The 15,866-nt window shown below is 33.6% G+C and overlaps 1 protein-coding gene across 1 annotated transcript in view; it reads right to left on the bottom strand.

Annotated features, from left to right (window-relative positions):
* Positions 1-15,866, bottom strand: part of sif (still life) — an 80,006-nt gene that overhangs the window by 970 nt on the left and 63,170 nt on the right. Inside the window, exons 24-41 of the mRNA XM_068774191.1 lie at positions 14,866-15,066; positions 13,330-13,554; positions 12,574-12,760; positions 11,534-11,648; positions 10,288-10,442; positions 8,779-8,891; positions 7,065-7,238; positions 6,308-6,502; positions 6,112-6,220; positions 5,467-5,646; positions 5,188-5,325; positions 4,951-5,108; positions 4,693-4,880; positions 3,900-4,053; positions 2,981-3,067; positions 2,782-2,893; positions 2,476-2,626; positions 2,138-2,241 (exon numbers count right to left, since the gene is read on the bottom strand). Of these exons, the coding sequence (XP_068630292.1) occupies positions 2,138-2,241; positions 2,476-2,626; positions 2,782-2,893; positions 2,981-3,067; positions 3,900-4,053; positions 4,693-4,880; positions 4,951-5,108; positions 5,188-5,325; positions 5,467-5,646; positions 6,112-6,220; positions 6,308-6,502; positions 7,065-7,238; positions 8,779-8,891; positions 10,288-10,442; positions 11,534-11,648; positions 12,574-12,760; positions 13,330-13,554; positions 14,866-15,066 (2,746 nt within the window). The remainder of the gene's footprint in view (positions 1-2,137; positions 2,242-2,475; positions 2,627-2,781; positions 2,894-2,980; positions 3,068-3,899; positions 4,054-4,692; positions 4,881-4,950; positions 5,109-5,187; positions 5,326-5,466; positions 5,647-6,111; positions 6,221-6,307; positions 6,503-7,064; positions 7,239-8,778; positions 8,892-10,287; positions 10,443-11,533; positions 11,649-12,573; positions 12,761-13,329; positions 13,555-14,865; positions 15,067-15,866) is intronic.

Below are 15,866 nucleotides of genomic sequence, written 5' to 3'. Positions count from 1 at the left end.
AGAACATGCATAAATATAAATTGATGTAAATAGTTTATAAGACGTTACTAACAATACTTAGGATTAATACAACATTTGATAAATATGTAAAAAAGAAAATACAACTTGGTTGAATGATAAAAAGAGGTTAGAAAGATGTGACCATGCTGTCAAAGTTGTTAAATGTAAGCTAACTTAATTCTAGCTTAAGCAAATATCGGAAAAATAAACGATACAAAAATAAATTTAAAATGATATAATATCTCAATAAATATAGACGTTCAGAAATGGAAGACTTAATTAATGGTACAAATCCATGGCGTTTGACGTAATAATAGTTTATAACCTATTGGAATGTACAGTCTGAGTTTTAGCAGTAGAGAAAATTTGATAAACAAATTGATTAAGACAACATCAGTACGATTCCACAGCCATTATACAATTTAACACTTGGAGTTTCCTATGATTATAATAGTGATTAATTTTTTTTATTTATATATTTATTATTCAAGTCTACCTATGTATCTATACTGTTTTCTATATGCATATAAACGAAGTAATTTGAATATATATAACTACCTCATAAGACTATACTATTCGGAGTACATATATTTTTATACATACATGCAAACGTTTACGTATACGCTATTTGAACTTTCTATTGTTTTTTTCATCGAATCGAAATATTATTAGAGGAATTTCATTAAGCGTCTTTAAATCAATATTGTAAAGTAGTATTTTTGAGCAAAAAATTATAATGCACGTGAATTGTTAACACACAACTTACAAGCCCAAATCGAATCCATGATTGTTCAGTAAGAGCTTGTATTTTGCCTATAAATCTTTGAAAATGATTTCGCGTCACGTAAAATGTATAGCGTACATAAAGTAGGAAAGAAGAAGCTGATGAAAGATGTCTGACAATTTATATATATAAGGTGTTGCAGATGTGTCGTAAAGTGGTAGTCATTTTAATTATACAGTGTTTAACACTCTTTAGGAGCAAATCAAAGCGAATCTTTATTTCAAATCTGCTAAAAATTGATAAACAATTATTATTTCCAATTTGAACAAATCATTTCAAATTCATTCATGTCAAATTATTATCGTGCGGATATGTAAACGCTTTCTTTCGATTTATGCAAAACACTGTCTTGTTGTTCAAATAATGTTAAATATTTTTGGTGTTTATGTCCTTGTATATCATCAAATGAATACATCTAAACTTTAAACGAATTTTATGGGAACTTTTTGGGTGTGTTTTAAGCACGTTGTAACTAAACAGTGCAGTTAATGTTTTAAACATGTATTTGATCGAAATCATGTCTACCGGGAGTATGCTTGAACGAAGGGCAAATTCCGCGCTCATGGCCTGAACCGTCTAAAGTCTCTACACTACTGCGATCTGACGACACAATTATAGATTGTGATGCTAGGGACTTTCTACGGGACTTAGGGAACTTGCCCTTCGCCTTATGCTAGGAAGGTTTACTTTGCCTTTTCCCTGATAGGTAACATTGTACGCAAGTTGGATGTTCAATAGCTTTGGTTATTGACTCTGTTGATTTAGATACAACGATGCCCATTTTTATGGCTTTATCCTCTACTTTAGCTAACTGGGAGTAATGCGAAACTCTATCCAGGGAGTTTGTTCCGATTTTAGCGAGTTTGTCGCCACTTGATCTGGATGGGCGACGGCTGACATTCGGCGACTTACAGGGCGACCTATCAAAACTGGCTTGAGGCGTTCGCATAATTCCCTTCTTAGGCGCTGGTTTAGGGGACTTGGCTCTGTCAATGCTACTCTCGCGTGACTTCATAATACTACCGCGTGGCGATCTGGATCCGTCGAAACTATGCTGCGGTGATTTAGTTTTGTCCATTGAGTCTCGTGGAGATTTAGTTTGATCGAAGCTTCCTCTCGGAGATTTTTGTAGAGATTTCGATTGTTTGAGACTAGACTTATTTGGAGATTTGCAAATTATTACTTTAGTAACGCGGTCCCTATCGGGCGAAGGATCCATGGATCGATTGGGGGATCTGTCTCTATTAATACTACTTCCACTTCCTGAACGTATTACTTTAATTTTTTTTTCAGAAGAATGCGATGTGCTCTTGCGCTCCGGTGACGACTTCAAAGAATGCGACTCCTGCTTACCTAGTTCTTTGACCATAGTTGGCTGGTACTGAGTAGGTTGATGTGACGACTGGATTAAACGTGCTTGACTTCCTGTGCTACCAGCGCTTAAGGTTGACGTTGTGCTGTAATACATATATAGGTTCATCTACGCAAATATACACAAAACACGTATGATATTAATTAAGGAAAGTAATGACATATGTATGAGTAGGAACATATAACCCACATAAATTTAGAAAAGATAACGTTAAAAATAAAAAAAGGAAGTGAAAGTGTGACGAGTTCGTTCCAATTTTATATTGTGTAGGTGCAGTGTATTTGTCATTAGTGATGTTAACCCATACATATGTTGATACCTTAATGTGAGGTGGTTAGGAGTTCTGCCTAACCCTCTCTTGGCAGGCGGTTGAGGCGGTTCTTCTTCTCCTTCTGATTTGGAACCCGGGTCAGATTTATCGGTATCAGTAGGCGGCGGAGGAGGGGGTAGAGTCCTCTTACTACTACTATCTGCTGGAACAGAAACAACACATAAATGTAACTAGCGGTTAGCACATATTATATCTTTGTAAATGGTTCAGAAAGGATTTTTTAGAAATCATTACACGTTTGTTAAAAAGCAAATAGATGAAATAAATTCGCAAATTAAATGAGCAAGTTCTTACCAGAAGAATCATTGACTGTTTTGCTTCGAGATCTAAATGTGGGTTCGTCTGATGAGACATCTTGCGGTGGCTCATCGGCGTCTTGAGAGTTCTCTCGTGATAGATCACCAACCTAAACCAAAAAAAACATGTTTAAATTACTTTTCGATTACTTTTAATAAACTCTTTTAAAACGATATTAAAATACATCAAGGCTGACCTCTATGTTGCCGGCTGATAAACGTTGTCCAGTAGTCTTAGGCTTCTTGGTTTTTCCAAGAGTTTGTGAACCCTGCATGACATGGATCTGTAAAAGAGTGAATGCAATTTTGTATAAAAGTGATGTTAGTTTTCATAAAGAAGCGAAAATTGTTTGTCGACATATTACGAGCAGTAAAAATAGTAAAACGTTAACAAACGACAGGATGTAAATTTAATTTGATATAGGTATGTTGAATCGTTTAAATTATATATTGGCGTATTATCTTCATTATTTCAGCCTTAGGACTACTTCTACTAAACATAGGAACCCCTCATGGATTTCCAATGGGTCGTTAGTCTACGGTCGTTAGTCTTAAGGGAGGACGTCATATGCCTGTCTTAAAAACCATAAAGCTCAAGCATCTACGTATCTTCTCATTCCTCATTAGATGTCGTATAGAAATCAAAGGTATAGGCCCATTTAAGGCTCGTATATCGTTAATCAACTATGAGCTTGCCAATAAGGCTTGAAGTTTCAGTGCCCAAAGTTATTAACGGTGACCTTAGTCTTAAGACACAGGTATATTGGACGAGAAGATGTTTGGAAGTTTCTCGAACTCTGCCTTGCAGTTATTGTTATCTTTCTCGAAATATCTAGTTTGACTATTGGCGTTCTGTAATCGAGTCTACAACTGATATTAAAGTGGGCACGACGTATGGACCTTTGACATCATTTTTATCTTATCTGTATTCATTATATATATATCACATATATATTTTGAGTTTTGCAACGGAAAGGCTATATAGCCAATTTGGTATTTAATATGGTTTTATGTTTATATTGGCGGATTGATTGCAGATGTACACCCGATCACGTTTGTTATGCTCTAAGAAATCAACTGCACTGGTAATTATTTAGCAACAGTTTGTTGTTTTACCTGATGTTTGGAACGTTCGCGATCACGTTCAAGAGTGTGTGGCGCTCGTGGGGGCGTCGGCGCTGGTCGGGAGCTTGGGAGCGACATGTTGCGAACCGACTCTCGAATGATTTGCCGGATCGTCTTCAGGAAAGCGTTTCGGAAATCCGCCGTACTGACGAACGTAGAATAAAATTAAGTCGTTACAATAATTACTTATACGCGAAACTTATATATTTGCTACAGTTAAAACTAGTTTTTCGCCTGAACTCGCTTTCTATAGTTAAAAGTATTGTTTAATAAACGTCTTTGTTAAAATTAAATGTTACTAATGCTCCAAATGGATGTCAGTTAAAGATAAATACATAAATAAGTTCTTATTTAATATAATGCGCCGAAGTGAATCGAAAAAAACTATTCCGACCGAAGTATATCGAATCTTATTAAGACATTATAAATCGGTCGAACAGTATTAGGTTTCTACATATTTTAAAAATCAAGCACTTCATTCCAATAAACGGATATGGTTTTGTACCATAGCCTTTTGTATGCTAGGACCGACAATTAGTTTTATCTGAATGTCAAATACATCCGAGATAAATTATAGTTTTGTCAAGACATTTCTAGTAAATCAAAGGCATTTAACAAACACTGGATGTAGCTAGGGAAAAAGGTGTTGTACCTAAAAATAGATTTTAACTTTAACTTATATGTAATAATTTATCTTTGTAATAAAGTTTATAAATATACTATCACATCAAATATATTATCACTAAATGTATTTCTATATTTATGAAAATGATCATATACATACCTGTTAGATAATACGTAAACTTTTTCGGACCGGCGTTGCAATTGGCTGCGAAGATGTATTAATTCCCAGAGGAAATGACTGTCCATGTCTTTAGCGGACGACGCACGCACTTGTACTTCTGTTACCGGTATTAAAACTTGGTACCTTATTATTTCAACTTCGTTTGCATTATTTTTCGACGATACACCCTGTGTAGATAATAGTAGATAAATGTTAGAATTAAAGTAAAAGTAATTAAAATATGATTTTATGTATTACCATTAATTTCTTCTTTTGTCTCAGTCTTTCCTTGCAAAGGAAGACGACGGCGGATTTAAAAACAAAACACATGGCGTGCAATTCTAAACCTTTCTTAATTTTTCCTAAAAAGTCTGAAATATTTAACCATTCTACGCCACCGTAATATAGCAAATCACCTGTAAAATAATGACAACTAAGTCTTTAGAACGTATGTAAAAAATAGAAAATCGTCTGTAATATGTGAAGTTTACTGACCAGGGCTGAGATCAATAGGTTGTTTGCAGGACTTCTGATGTTGTCTAAATAAATGATCAAATATAGCACCATATTCTTCATGAATTCTTTGCATTTCATTTATATGTTCAGCTACTTTTTCCATTCCCTTTAATGCCTCTGAAATAAAAATAGAATATATATAATACAGACTCAGACAGATTTACTAATATATTGTATATATACCTAGGGCTCTTTGAAACATACGTGAAATAAAAACTCAAGTTTAGTACATAGTGTCTTATTATTAGTTAGCCTTACCTACTAGATGAAGGTGTTCCTCAGAATTGACATCGGTCAAATTTCTCAACTGCTGTAGTAGCAATGGGTACTTAAGTATGCGCTGAATTGGTTTAATTAAATACGACTCCAGAGTTGATGAGTGTTGCTGCTTCGGATTACGCGCAGCCAGGAACTCTTGTAATGCTTGATTGCCCTCGTCTAAACAAAAACATTTTTTATAAATTCTATAATTTACTGTCGATAACATGAAATCAGGAGAGAGAAGATCCGCAGACAAACGAAAATAACTGACGTGGCCCAGCGAATTGGCAACAGGGGGCTGGTGGAGATTAAAAATTCTGGAGTGGTGTGACCACGGCCCCTTGGCGAAAGGCGTATAAGGATGATTTTAGTGAGGTTGTACGGAGACTGCAAGCAGGCCGCTTCAATCCGGTACTATTAGAAATCTTTATGAGATGTCTACGTCCAGCGATGGTCGATCTACCACTGAAATTATGCATAACGATGATGATAATATCTTGTTTTTTTTTTCTTCTTCATACTATTATTCTACTATACAATTTTTTTTTGCATTGTAAAATTAATATGTAAACAAAAGACTTTTTCTTATTGTAATTTCAATATTAAATATTATTACAATTATATAATATATATAAAACTTACTTGGATGCAAAACTTTTTGGGCTTTGCTGTGGCTAGCACAGAAGGAACTATATAGTTTAAAATGATTGACATAATACAGGAATGCATTTCCAACAGCAAAAAGAACGTTCTGTGAATAATTAAAACAAAGTTAACATTTAAGATCAATTCGAATAAATTCAATTCAAAAAGGAAATTGTACAAAAAATTTATCTACCTTAAACTGGTTAGAAAATTCAAGATGGTGGAAGTTAGGTTCAGCCTCTAGAGCTTCTTCTAGATTTTGCAAGAATTGCCTTTGAAAAGTTACAATCTCCTGTATATTGCCAAACAGAGCGTTGATCTCAGCATTCGACAAAAATGTTTCTTTCTTCAAAGGTTCTAAATAATTTTCTAATAAATTGTTAAGGTGCTAAAAATAAAAAACATAATAAAATTACTTCTCGAATTTATAAGCAATAAGAAAAATAAATATAGTTCACACGGTGGCCATATTAAACTATTGTATAATAAATGTACAAATTTATATTAGTTTTATAAATTTAAGATAATTTTTGGCACAAGTTTCAAGAACACTTGTATTTTTGACATGAAAATGTTTTTCATTTTTCTAGTGTGCACTGACATTAACATTAAAAATATATTTAGAATACATATATACAACAACCATGTGTATAGATATATTAAATATTAAGATACTTATCTCAAATAACTTTTTTTTAAATTGTATTTTTACATTACGGTTATGCAGGTCCACCTAATGGTAAACATGGCATATGTAGATTATGCTACCTAGGCTTTTGAAATTATAAAGCCTTATGCTTAAAAATTAATATTATAATATGTATTAAGTAATAGTTATGTTTTTACCAGATAAAAATATATTATAAAAGTTAATAATTGCTTTTGAGCAATCAAATATTTCGTTACGTACAATGTTCAAATTTTAGAGAAAATTTACAGTGACGTCATACCTTGACGTAAGCGCGTTCAGTGTCGACCAGTTCCAGTAGAACCTTTCGAAGTTTGTCAGCATCGGAGAGGTGACGCGAAGGAGTGCCTGCAGCTGCGCTGGCCAGACTACCCGTGGGGCTACCACGCCGCGTATCCGCAGGGGACCGACACCATCCCGTCACTTGTTCTGCACTCTTTATTTATTTATTTATTTAATATTCTTTATTGTACAAACTAGTACAATGGGCGGTCTTATCATACAAGGCAATCTCTTACAGACAACCATAGTATGGAAAATGTAAAAGTACTAATAATGGATAGTTTACATATGCAAATAATACATATTTACATACAAACGAACATAAACAAACAGATATATATATATATATATATATATATATATATATATATATATATATATACAACAAATATATTTATAATAAATAAGGTGTAATACATTTTATAAATATAATACAATAATAAATAAAAACATCTAACTGATTTCGATCGCACTTGCCTCAGAAAGAAATAGAGGAATAAAAAGAAATGAATTAACAGATCTTTACACGTAACAATTGAGTTTTACCTTCTATTTTGTCTCAAGAGAAAATTCATTTTTGTTTAAAAAAAACTGTATACTTCTTTAACATCAAAGCAACCGACCTACTAATCTTTCAGCCAGATGATTCGGAATGCACAATATTTTTGAATTTTACCATTTAAACTTAATCTTAAATATTTAAAGTTTATGTTAATGATTCGACTTCCCCGGAGCATTCGCAAGAAAATATTCATCATAAAATGGAAAATGCGAGCTTTTACGGAGTCTATCTGTCGAGTCATCAAAGGAGATTTTATTGTTCGATTGAGTGCCTCTAATGCGCAGGTTTACATTTGAATGATTACCATTATTCAAAGAAAGTCTCAAATTGTGTACTTTATTATCAATCATAATGAAGAATTTTTGAATAGATTTATACTGCGTAACTTCAGAAAGAAATCATTGATGAATTATTTTAAAAAGAAAAGAAAATAGGGTGTTACCTTTAATAATAACAAAGTATAAATTCTGTCTAATCCAATCTACTCTTTCTTACGAAAGATTATTTTAAAATAAAATAACTTTTTCCCTGATAAAATGAAATAATAAACCCTTTCACATCAAGCGCAAGCGTAAATAATGAAAAACAATATATTATTTCCAAACACACAGGCTTCGTGAAACTATATACACCTGCCATAATTTAAAACAAATTGTAAATGGTTAGTACGAATGTATATACCACTATTAATAAATACAAGATATTGTATGTATATATTACAATAAAGAAAAATGAATACAAAAGATAATATTCCTTTGATTAATCCAGGTGTTAAGTTTATTTAAGACGACTTTAGCGTCATCCAAATAACAGAAGTCAGTAGAAGGGTTAATACATAAGATTCTACAGCAAAACTAACGAATTTCAATCTTGGGTACTGTCCAAAAATGTATATGAGATTCAAGGCAAGACAAGCCTAAGAGAAATTTAATTCAGTAATATGTATACATATCTATACAGTTTCATATACATATATATATATATATATATATATGTGTGTGTGTGTGTGTAGATATAGATATACGTTTAAATAGGTATATACATGTATGTATATATATAAGTACATATATTTATAAGTTTTGAGAGTAAAAATGTTGTAGAGTATAAATATTCCATGTATTCTAATAAATACCTTGAGAAGATTCTCGATTTCAAATGAGTTAGTTCTAGAACTGACTTTGGGAGGTCCTGTGCTTGACGGATCACCTGCATGTCCTTCTGCTTCAGGGCTGTATAATTCTTTACCTGCACGTTAATTATAATATTAATATAAAATTCTACAATCACATCTGCTAGAGTACAATTCTTACTATTAAGCGATTGTTGTTAGTCAATGATGGTTCAGGACTACGTTAAGAGTTGAAATCTTAAAAAAATGTTATAACAAAACGAATAATTTCAGATGGAAAATGTGTAAGGGGCAAGCTTTAGTAACAATGTTCAAAAAATTGGAATGCCGTAGGAGAGAAAATTACATCTTTCATGTCGAGCCCGCTTTATAACACGAAGTGACACAATGTGCTTTTTTTGGTCGAGGTACGGTCGACAGCAGGCACAAGCAAACAGCCCAAGGAAAGGGTCACGGCCTTCATTTGAGGCCGCGTTGAGTGTGTGCTTGTTTTTAATTTAGTACGTATTTCTACTTGCCTATACGAGGGTTTTTCATTTATTTTAGTTCAGTTTAGAAACAGATAATTTTCGTGTTATATTTAGCGTTGATTTTTGTATTTTGATAATTTTAAGTAATACATGTTAGGAGTGTTTGAGAGGACGGACAGTCTTGTTAACCAGAGACTCCCGTGAAAGCTTAATTTCACAAATCTTTCCAGATCGAGAGATAGCAGCTTATTAAGTAGAATAATCACATCGATGTTACTTGAATATTGCTAACTTAACCAATACATTCGATTTAAAAAAAATCCCCATTCTAATGTAAGCCGATACAACAAAAACGGTTTGAAAGGAATGATAAATGACGTGTTGGTAATCGAGTATGCGCGAGCTTTCAGATATCAAACAAGCAGTGAACAAAGGTAAATGAAACTGAATTTTCTTCATATCCTTGAGCAATTTCTTATTCCTTTACAAAAAAGGGAAGTTATAAAGCCCCATTGTTTCAATTGATCTTAATTGCGTTTTTACGAACTAATGTTTTAACAAAATTGTGTTTCCAACAACCTTTACACACGATACATTGATGTATACACAGGTTGATGGCAATTGGCTCTTTATATAAAAAGCCTCTTAAAGGTAAATAGGTAACAAATTTATTTGGTACAATTGTTATTGTTATGTTTGCTACTAGTATATTATAATATTGGCGAAAGGCCATTATATTTTAAGTCTTCTTTGAAAGCAATGCCAAGTTATATCTAGAAATGATTGAAGAGTTGCTTGTTAAACAGCAGAAGCAAATTCGAAATCAAAACACAATTGACATTGCTTGCTAAAATAGAATAGCTATGCGATACGATTTCAGTTTCTGGTATTAATTAAAATATAATTGGATACTGCTGTTGTATGGATTGGAATATATATAATAATCAATTATAATTGTTTGTAAATACCAAATATGTTTGTCTATGGAACGGTAATGGAATGGTGTACAGTTTCAAAAGGTGAGCTTGTGTATTGTACTTACTCCAGGCAGGCGCGGGGACGATGAGGCCGGAAATCATGTCATCAGAGATGACGGGCGGTTCGCTGGGCGGCGGCGGGCACACCAGGGAATCAATGATATCGTCGGTGGCAGCGCGCATTGCTCCAGTTAGTTCCGGCGGCTCGGTACGAGACGATCTGGTTTTCATATTTTTTATTACTTTCTTCATTTAAATTACAGTTCTTACATACAGCACCATGTTCTTCGTTATCTTAATGTGCTGTATCAAAACTAATAATTCTTTAGTTTTTTTAGTATTCATACCGCATAATTCAGTAGTCGATATTTGATACATGAATTACATGGTGGTTTCATTTTCAGCAACACCACTTTTATAATGAAAAACCTTTTAAAAACAATGAGATCACGGCCGAGTCAAGGTTTTTTTTAACAAATAATTATTTCTCTGTTACAACGGACGTAACGAAATGATAAAAAGAATATAAAAAACTTTGAACAGATTCCACGAACTTACCTCCGGTTGCAAGTCTATTGTGTTGGACGTTTCGTGAGCGATGCTTTAATGTTAGAATTGATGAAACTGTTTATAACATGATGTCGAGAGCACAGTGAAATATGACTGACTATTTTGTCAGGATATTAATTCGCGCGGCGTGCAAACGTCAGCAGACTGAATTGCGGGTTCTCACAATAACCGATGTGGTGTTGCTCTGAACGACCACCCGGATAGGTAGAGGCCGAGGGCCGCACGGCGAGGGCGTATGTAGGTCGCAGCGAGCGCTTCAGTAAACTTGTCGCGGTCGCAAAAGGTCAGGTGTATGAGGGCGGGAAATGGCTATGAAGGCTTTCCAGTCCGACCCGGTACGAAGTTCGCCGAGCGCCACTTTAACTTCCGTTTTATTAGGTTCCAACCGTTTTGCTTCCTATTCCAGGACTTTCAACGATGTCAGGTTAAATCTATTATTTCAGCATTTACAACTATATCTTCCATATTACGAGTTATGTTACGTATAGCTAGTCTTATATTAACTATACATTACATCATGATAATGTCATCCGATAGACACCCACTGTAAATATCGCCAAAATGTCTTACGTTACTTGCATCCAGGTACTTCTTGCGACCTTGATTATGACGATATCTACCTAGTGGGGGCTTACCTACCCCTCGTCTACACATATATGTTTATATATACACGTATATAAGTATATGTGTGTGACGAAAAAATTCGGAGGCAATAATGCGCATAGTTATAACATTACTTACCTCATCATCATGACGAGTAAAAGCTCCTCCTGCAAAACGCTCTCCAAGTACATCATATCTAGGTCAGAGACGATCGCGCCGTTGATCACCATTATCTCGTCGCCTTTAATAATTCCTGACAAAGGAACAATAATAGCGAATCGCACGTAGCATTGGTTTTAGCATTAAGAGTTTTGAAATGTTGTTTTTTTTGTTGTGGGTTTAATTTTAATAAGTATGCCTATTCTTACATGAATGAAAATAAGTCCTTTATCAGTTATGAAAAAATTATGAAGTGTGAAAATAGTATTTTAGCTTTTTGGTACAAAACATTGTAAGTTCTATTTTCTTGCGAAAAACAAATATAATAATGTTATATTTGTTTACACACTTTATTTATCCAACACGGGAAAAGTCTATAAGCCATATAAAAAAAACCTTGCGAATTATTTTTCCGTGGCAGTTTTGCAATGGCAAATGAAAACCGTAACAGTAATTGTGTATATTCCATAAGTACAATATGTTAAGAAATTTACAAAAAGAATGAAATCGGTGAAGCAGTTCTCAAGAGAAATAGGGATTACTTTTTATGTAACCGATATTTGGAAATAGATGTAAAATCCTTAAAGAAGTGAATATATAACTCAATTGTCAGCTATAACAGTTTCAAATATCTTTTGGTGCTTTTACACCAATTTCTTTTCAGCGTATATAAAGTGATGACTCTAAAACACATTAGTTTAACTTGGTTTACATTAGTTTAACTTTGCTATTAGAATACAACAGGCCTATAACTTCTGGCAGTAAAAAGTCCGTAGAGAAGGATAATAAACAATTAACCCTAGTATTTAGTTATCCGAATTTTGAAAACGGTTTTAGTCATTATATTATCATTACGTTATTTTTTATATTTTCAGAAGTAACCAGTGATTTTTGGGTAGGGTAACACATGAAATTGCCCTGTAAACCTTTTACATCTATTACCAATCATCCTGTTTACAGTTAATGGATTATGAAATGTTTACATAAAATATTAGTACATAGCCGGATAAGATAATTACCGTTTTGCATGGCGACGCTCTTATCTTCGACCCGACTAACGTAACAACACAGCTCGTCTTGCCTTTCTGCGTTCTCTATTAGCTCGGCTTCAACGCTAAATCCCCACATTTGCTCAAGTGTGTTTCTACGCAATTCCACTTGATAGAGGATCTTAGCACATACTTCCACCACTTCATGAGTGTGTAACTATTTGGAACAAATTAGGTATTAGTGCTTCTTGCTTATATACTTATGTAAGTTCCACTTATTGAGCTGAATAGATTTAATCACAATATACAAGATACAAAATGATTAGATCCCTGGAGTCTAATGATTGCAGGACGGTATCATTAAATAAATTGCCCGCTTGATGCTTCTTCAAAACAATTGCTTAATCAACGATTTTACTTAATTTCATTAACTTTTACAACTATAAGTAATGTTTATTTAGAGTCATAAATTATTGTTGATTAAGTAAACTTTATTATGTTTATTAATAAGCGTCTTAAGAGATTATTGTAAATGTATAATATATTTTTATGAAATAAAATTAAGTACTTTTAATTTGTTTAATAAAAAAATATTAATAAATATAATATAGTAATAAGGTCACTGTTTGACATTATAATATTTGCGATATTTTTTTAAGCCCACAATTAACTTTGTACACTTCAAAATTAGTTACAATTTATTTTTACATTAACTAATGTTCACATTAGTAATTTCAATTGTTTGAAGGATATTACAGAACTATTTTCTTTGTAAGTGATACTTACGTAAGTTTCGATTAAGTCGCTTCGGTGTGGAACGAAGTAATTATGGTCTTCCATGTCGCGGCGTTTCTTTACTCGCACGAAGTGCTCTAAGGCGTTAAGGGAGCGGCGAGCGCACGCGGCTACGAGAAATTCCTCTACGGACATGCCCTCCCGGACGCCCACAGTGGCTGTCGTCCCTTCCGGCAGCGAGACACGCACGGCAGCCTCGCCTTCCTCCCGTGACATCTATTTCAAATACACAAAGCAAACAGGTAGACCTCACTAGACATATTACTATGATTCAATTTCGTTATAAAAACAATTTTATGTAAGGTTTCATAAAAATTTCAAATTTTCCTTAACCTTAATTTTTTTCTTAGGTTTTCTTTAAAGTGTACAATGTATATGTAATATATATTAAATCAGTTTATCATTTTCAACTGTCTAAACTTGTTAGTAGTTTGCATTATAGGTTAGCTATTCAGCTTTAATTTTACATAAAGTTACACTAAATTGTATAACGATTTTATTTTTATTACAGAAATAACGTGTGATTTTTTATATGTTTGTTAAGTCGATAATTTTTTTTATTTCTTCGTTCGTTGTTGTAAGTTCTATTAACTATTAGTAATTTTGAACGTAGTATACAGGATATATTTAATTAAAGCATTTGTTTAAAAAATCCTGGCTAGCGATATGGATGCCTATTTTGACTTAAACAACATTTTGTTTACTTAAAATGTTTTATATAATATACGGTGATAAATTTTCTTTCTAGGGCGTTATGCTCATGGGCGGCATTTAGCCGGTACTCTGATTACTACCTTCGTTGTAATTAGTTGCGGAAATAGGGAAGCAAGCTGACGATTAATAAAGATAGTTCAAGATTATGTACCTCGTTGGTAGTAGTGCAGCATTAGGGTCTTTCCTCTTTAACTTGTAAATGAAGTTAGATAACTGAACATAATTGAAAAGTATAAGATACATTTCATCTATTTATGAAGAAAAAATCATAGTTTAGCGATTTATACGTGAGTTACGTAGTCTTCTTTTTTGTTCATTGGAAAGAACAACAAAAATACATTAGAAAATTTTATGGTTTCCGTCCGTCCGTGCAACAATATATTGCCTTTCTAAAAGCGTAGTACGAAACGGAAACATAAATGTTGCTTTTTTTTAGTCTTATCTTTGAATTGGAAAGCTTTTAGTAAAAAGGCTTTTAGACACTGTTATCGGTTTCTCTTATATAAACAAAAGCCAAGGAATGCGTAAAATTACCATTATTACTTAGTGTTCATTCACCCTAGCTAGAGCAGTTTCGTCATAATTTTACAAAATGAAATAAATTTGTTTTTCTGAAAAAACATCCAACATAAAAATAAATGTATTTAACATCCTTTCACACTCGGTTACGAATGGCATGTCATTGTTATGTAAACAACTTGTTCGCAGCTATGGTTAAGCGAAATGTGAAATAATTTTTATGACGTTGGAAACGCATTTTCATTTAACGGGATAAGGGTCTGCTGTAATTAACATAAGTGTAATCGACTGTACCTGCATGGAGCGTCGACTCGAGCCGGAGTTTGAACGCGATAGGTTGGGCGCTCGCCGCTTGGTGGCGCCGCGTCCGGCCAGCAAGTTATTCAAGAGCGACGGCGAACGAGCGCAAATAAACGCGTGGAAGGACGAAACCGTGAACACACCCAATTTGTTCAGCGTGCCCTTTGTTCCGCGCGACACGTGTGTCAGCAGAGACTGAAATAAACCCCGCTTTGAACTCGTGTTCCGAGAACTGTTAGTGATCGGGTCACATCACAAAAGCATATCCGTAAAACTATTTTAGCTTGTGAGAGCTACAGTGTGAAAAGCGAGATTGTATGGTATTTTATACCACACGCGTTAGCTTAAATACCTGACCGTTTATTTCTTGTTGTAACATGATTTTTGTATCAATTTATTAATCAAAAATAAACATTCCGTTGTATTCTAATCCTTTGAGGATTCGAAGAAATATATTGTAAGAAAAAATTTGATCCTTCTAATATATTCTTTTTTAATAAGAACTGACGATTTTCTTGTTTTTCTTTTATTTGTATATTTACACACAATATAAAACACACCGACAAAAGTAATAACATGTTTCAATTAAAGCCAATTATTACAACATTTATGAGGTTGAGTTTTGGCTAGCAACTTAGGTAATTGACAGAAGAAAGTATAACAATTACTGTACGTACGTACAATTACGTACTATACAACAAGGTAATAGTATTGTTGGTGACTGTTATGTAGCACCTATCGCAAAAGATCACAGGCGTATTGTGAGCTGATTCTACATAAAGTTGTTCGCTATGAACTGGCTGTATTAGACGAAGGGTTCATTTAATAGATGTTATTATAGATAGGTTCTGTTTTAATTGGAATGTCTTACCGTGGAGACTCATCATGGTCTCACAATTTCATGTATCATCAAATACACAAGCTGTTCTCCAAAACAAAAAAAAAGAAATACTCTAAGTTGTAACATACAGTAACAACTAACAATATCCCCTATT

Source organism: Battus philenor, unplaced genomic scaffold (assembly GCF_028537555.1).
Source record: "Battus philenor isolate CCGP_79_NKW_IND1 unplaced genomic scaffold, ilBatPhil1.0.hap1 SCAF_7, whole genome shotgun sequence".
NCBI lineage: Eukaryota > Metazoa > Arthropoda > Insecta > Lepidoptera > Papilionidae > Battus > Battus philenor.
This window is presented reverse-complemented; position numbering and strand designations above follow the sequence as displayed.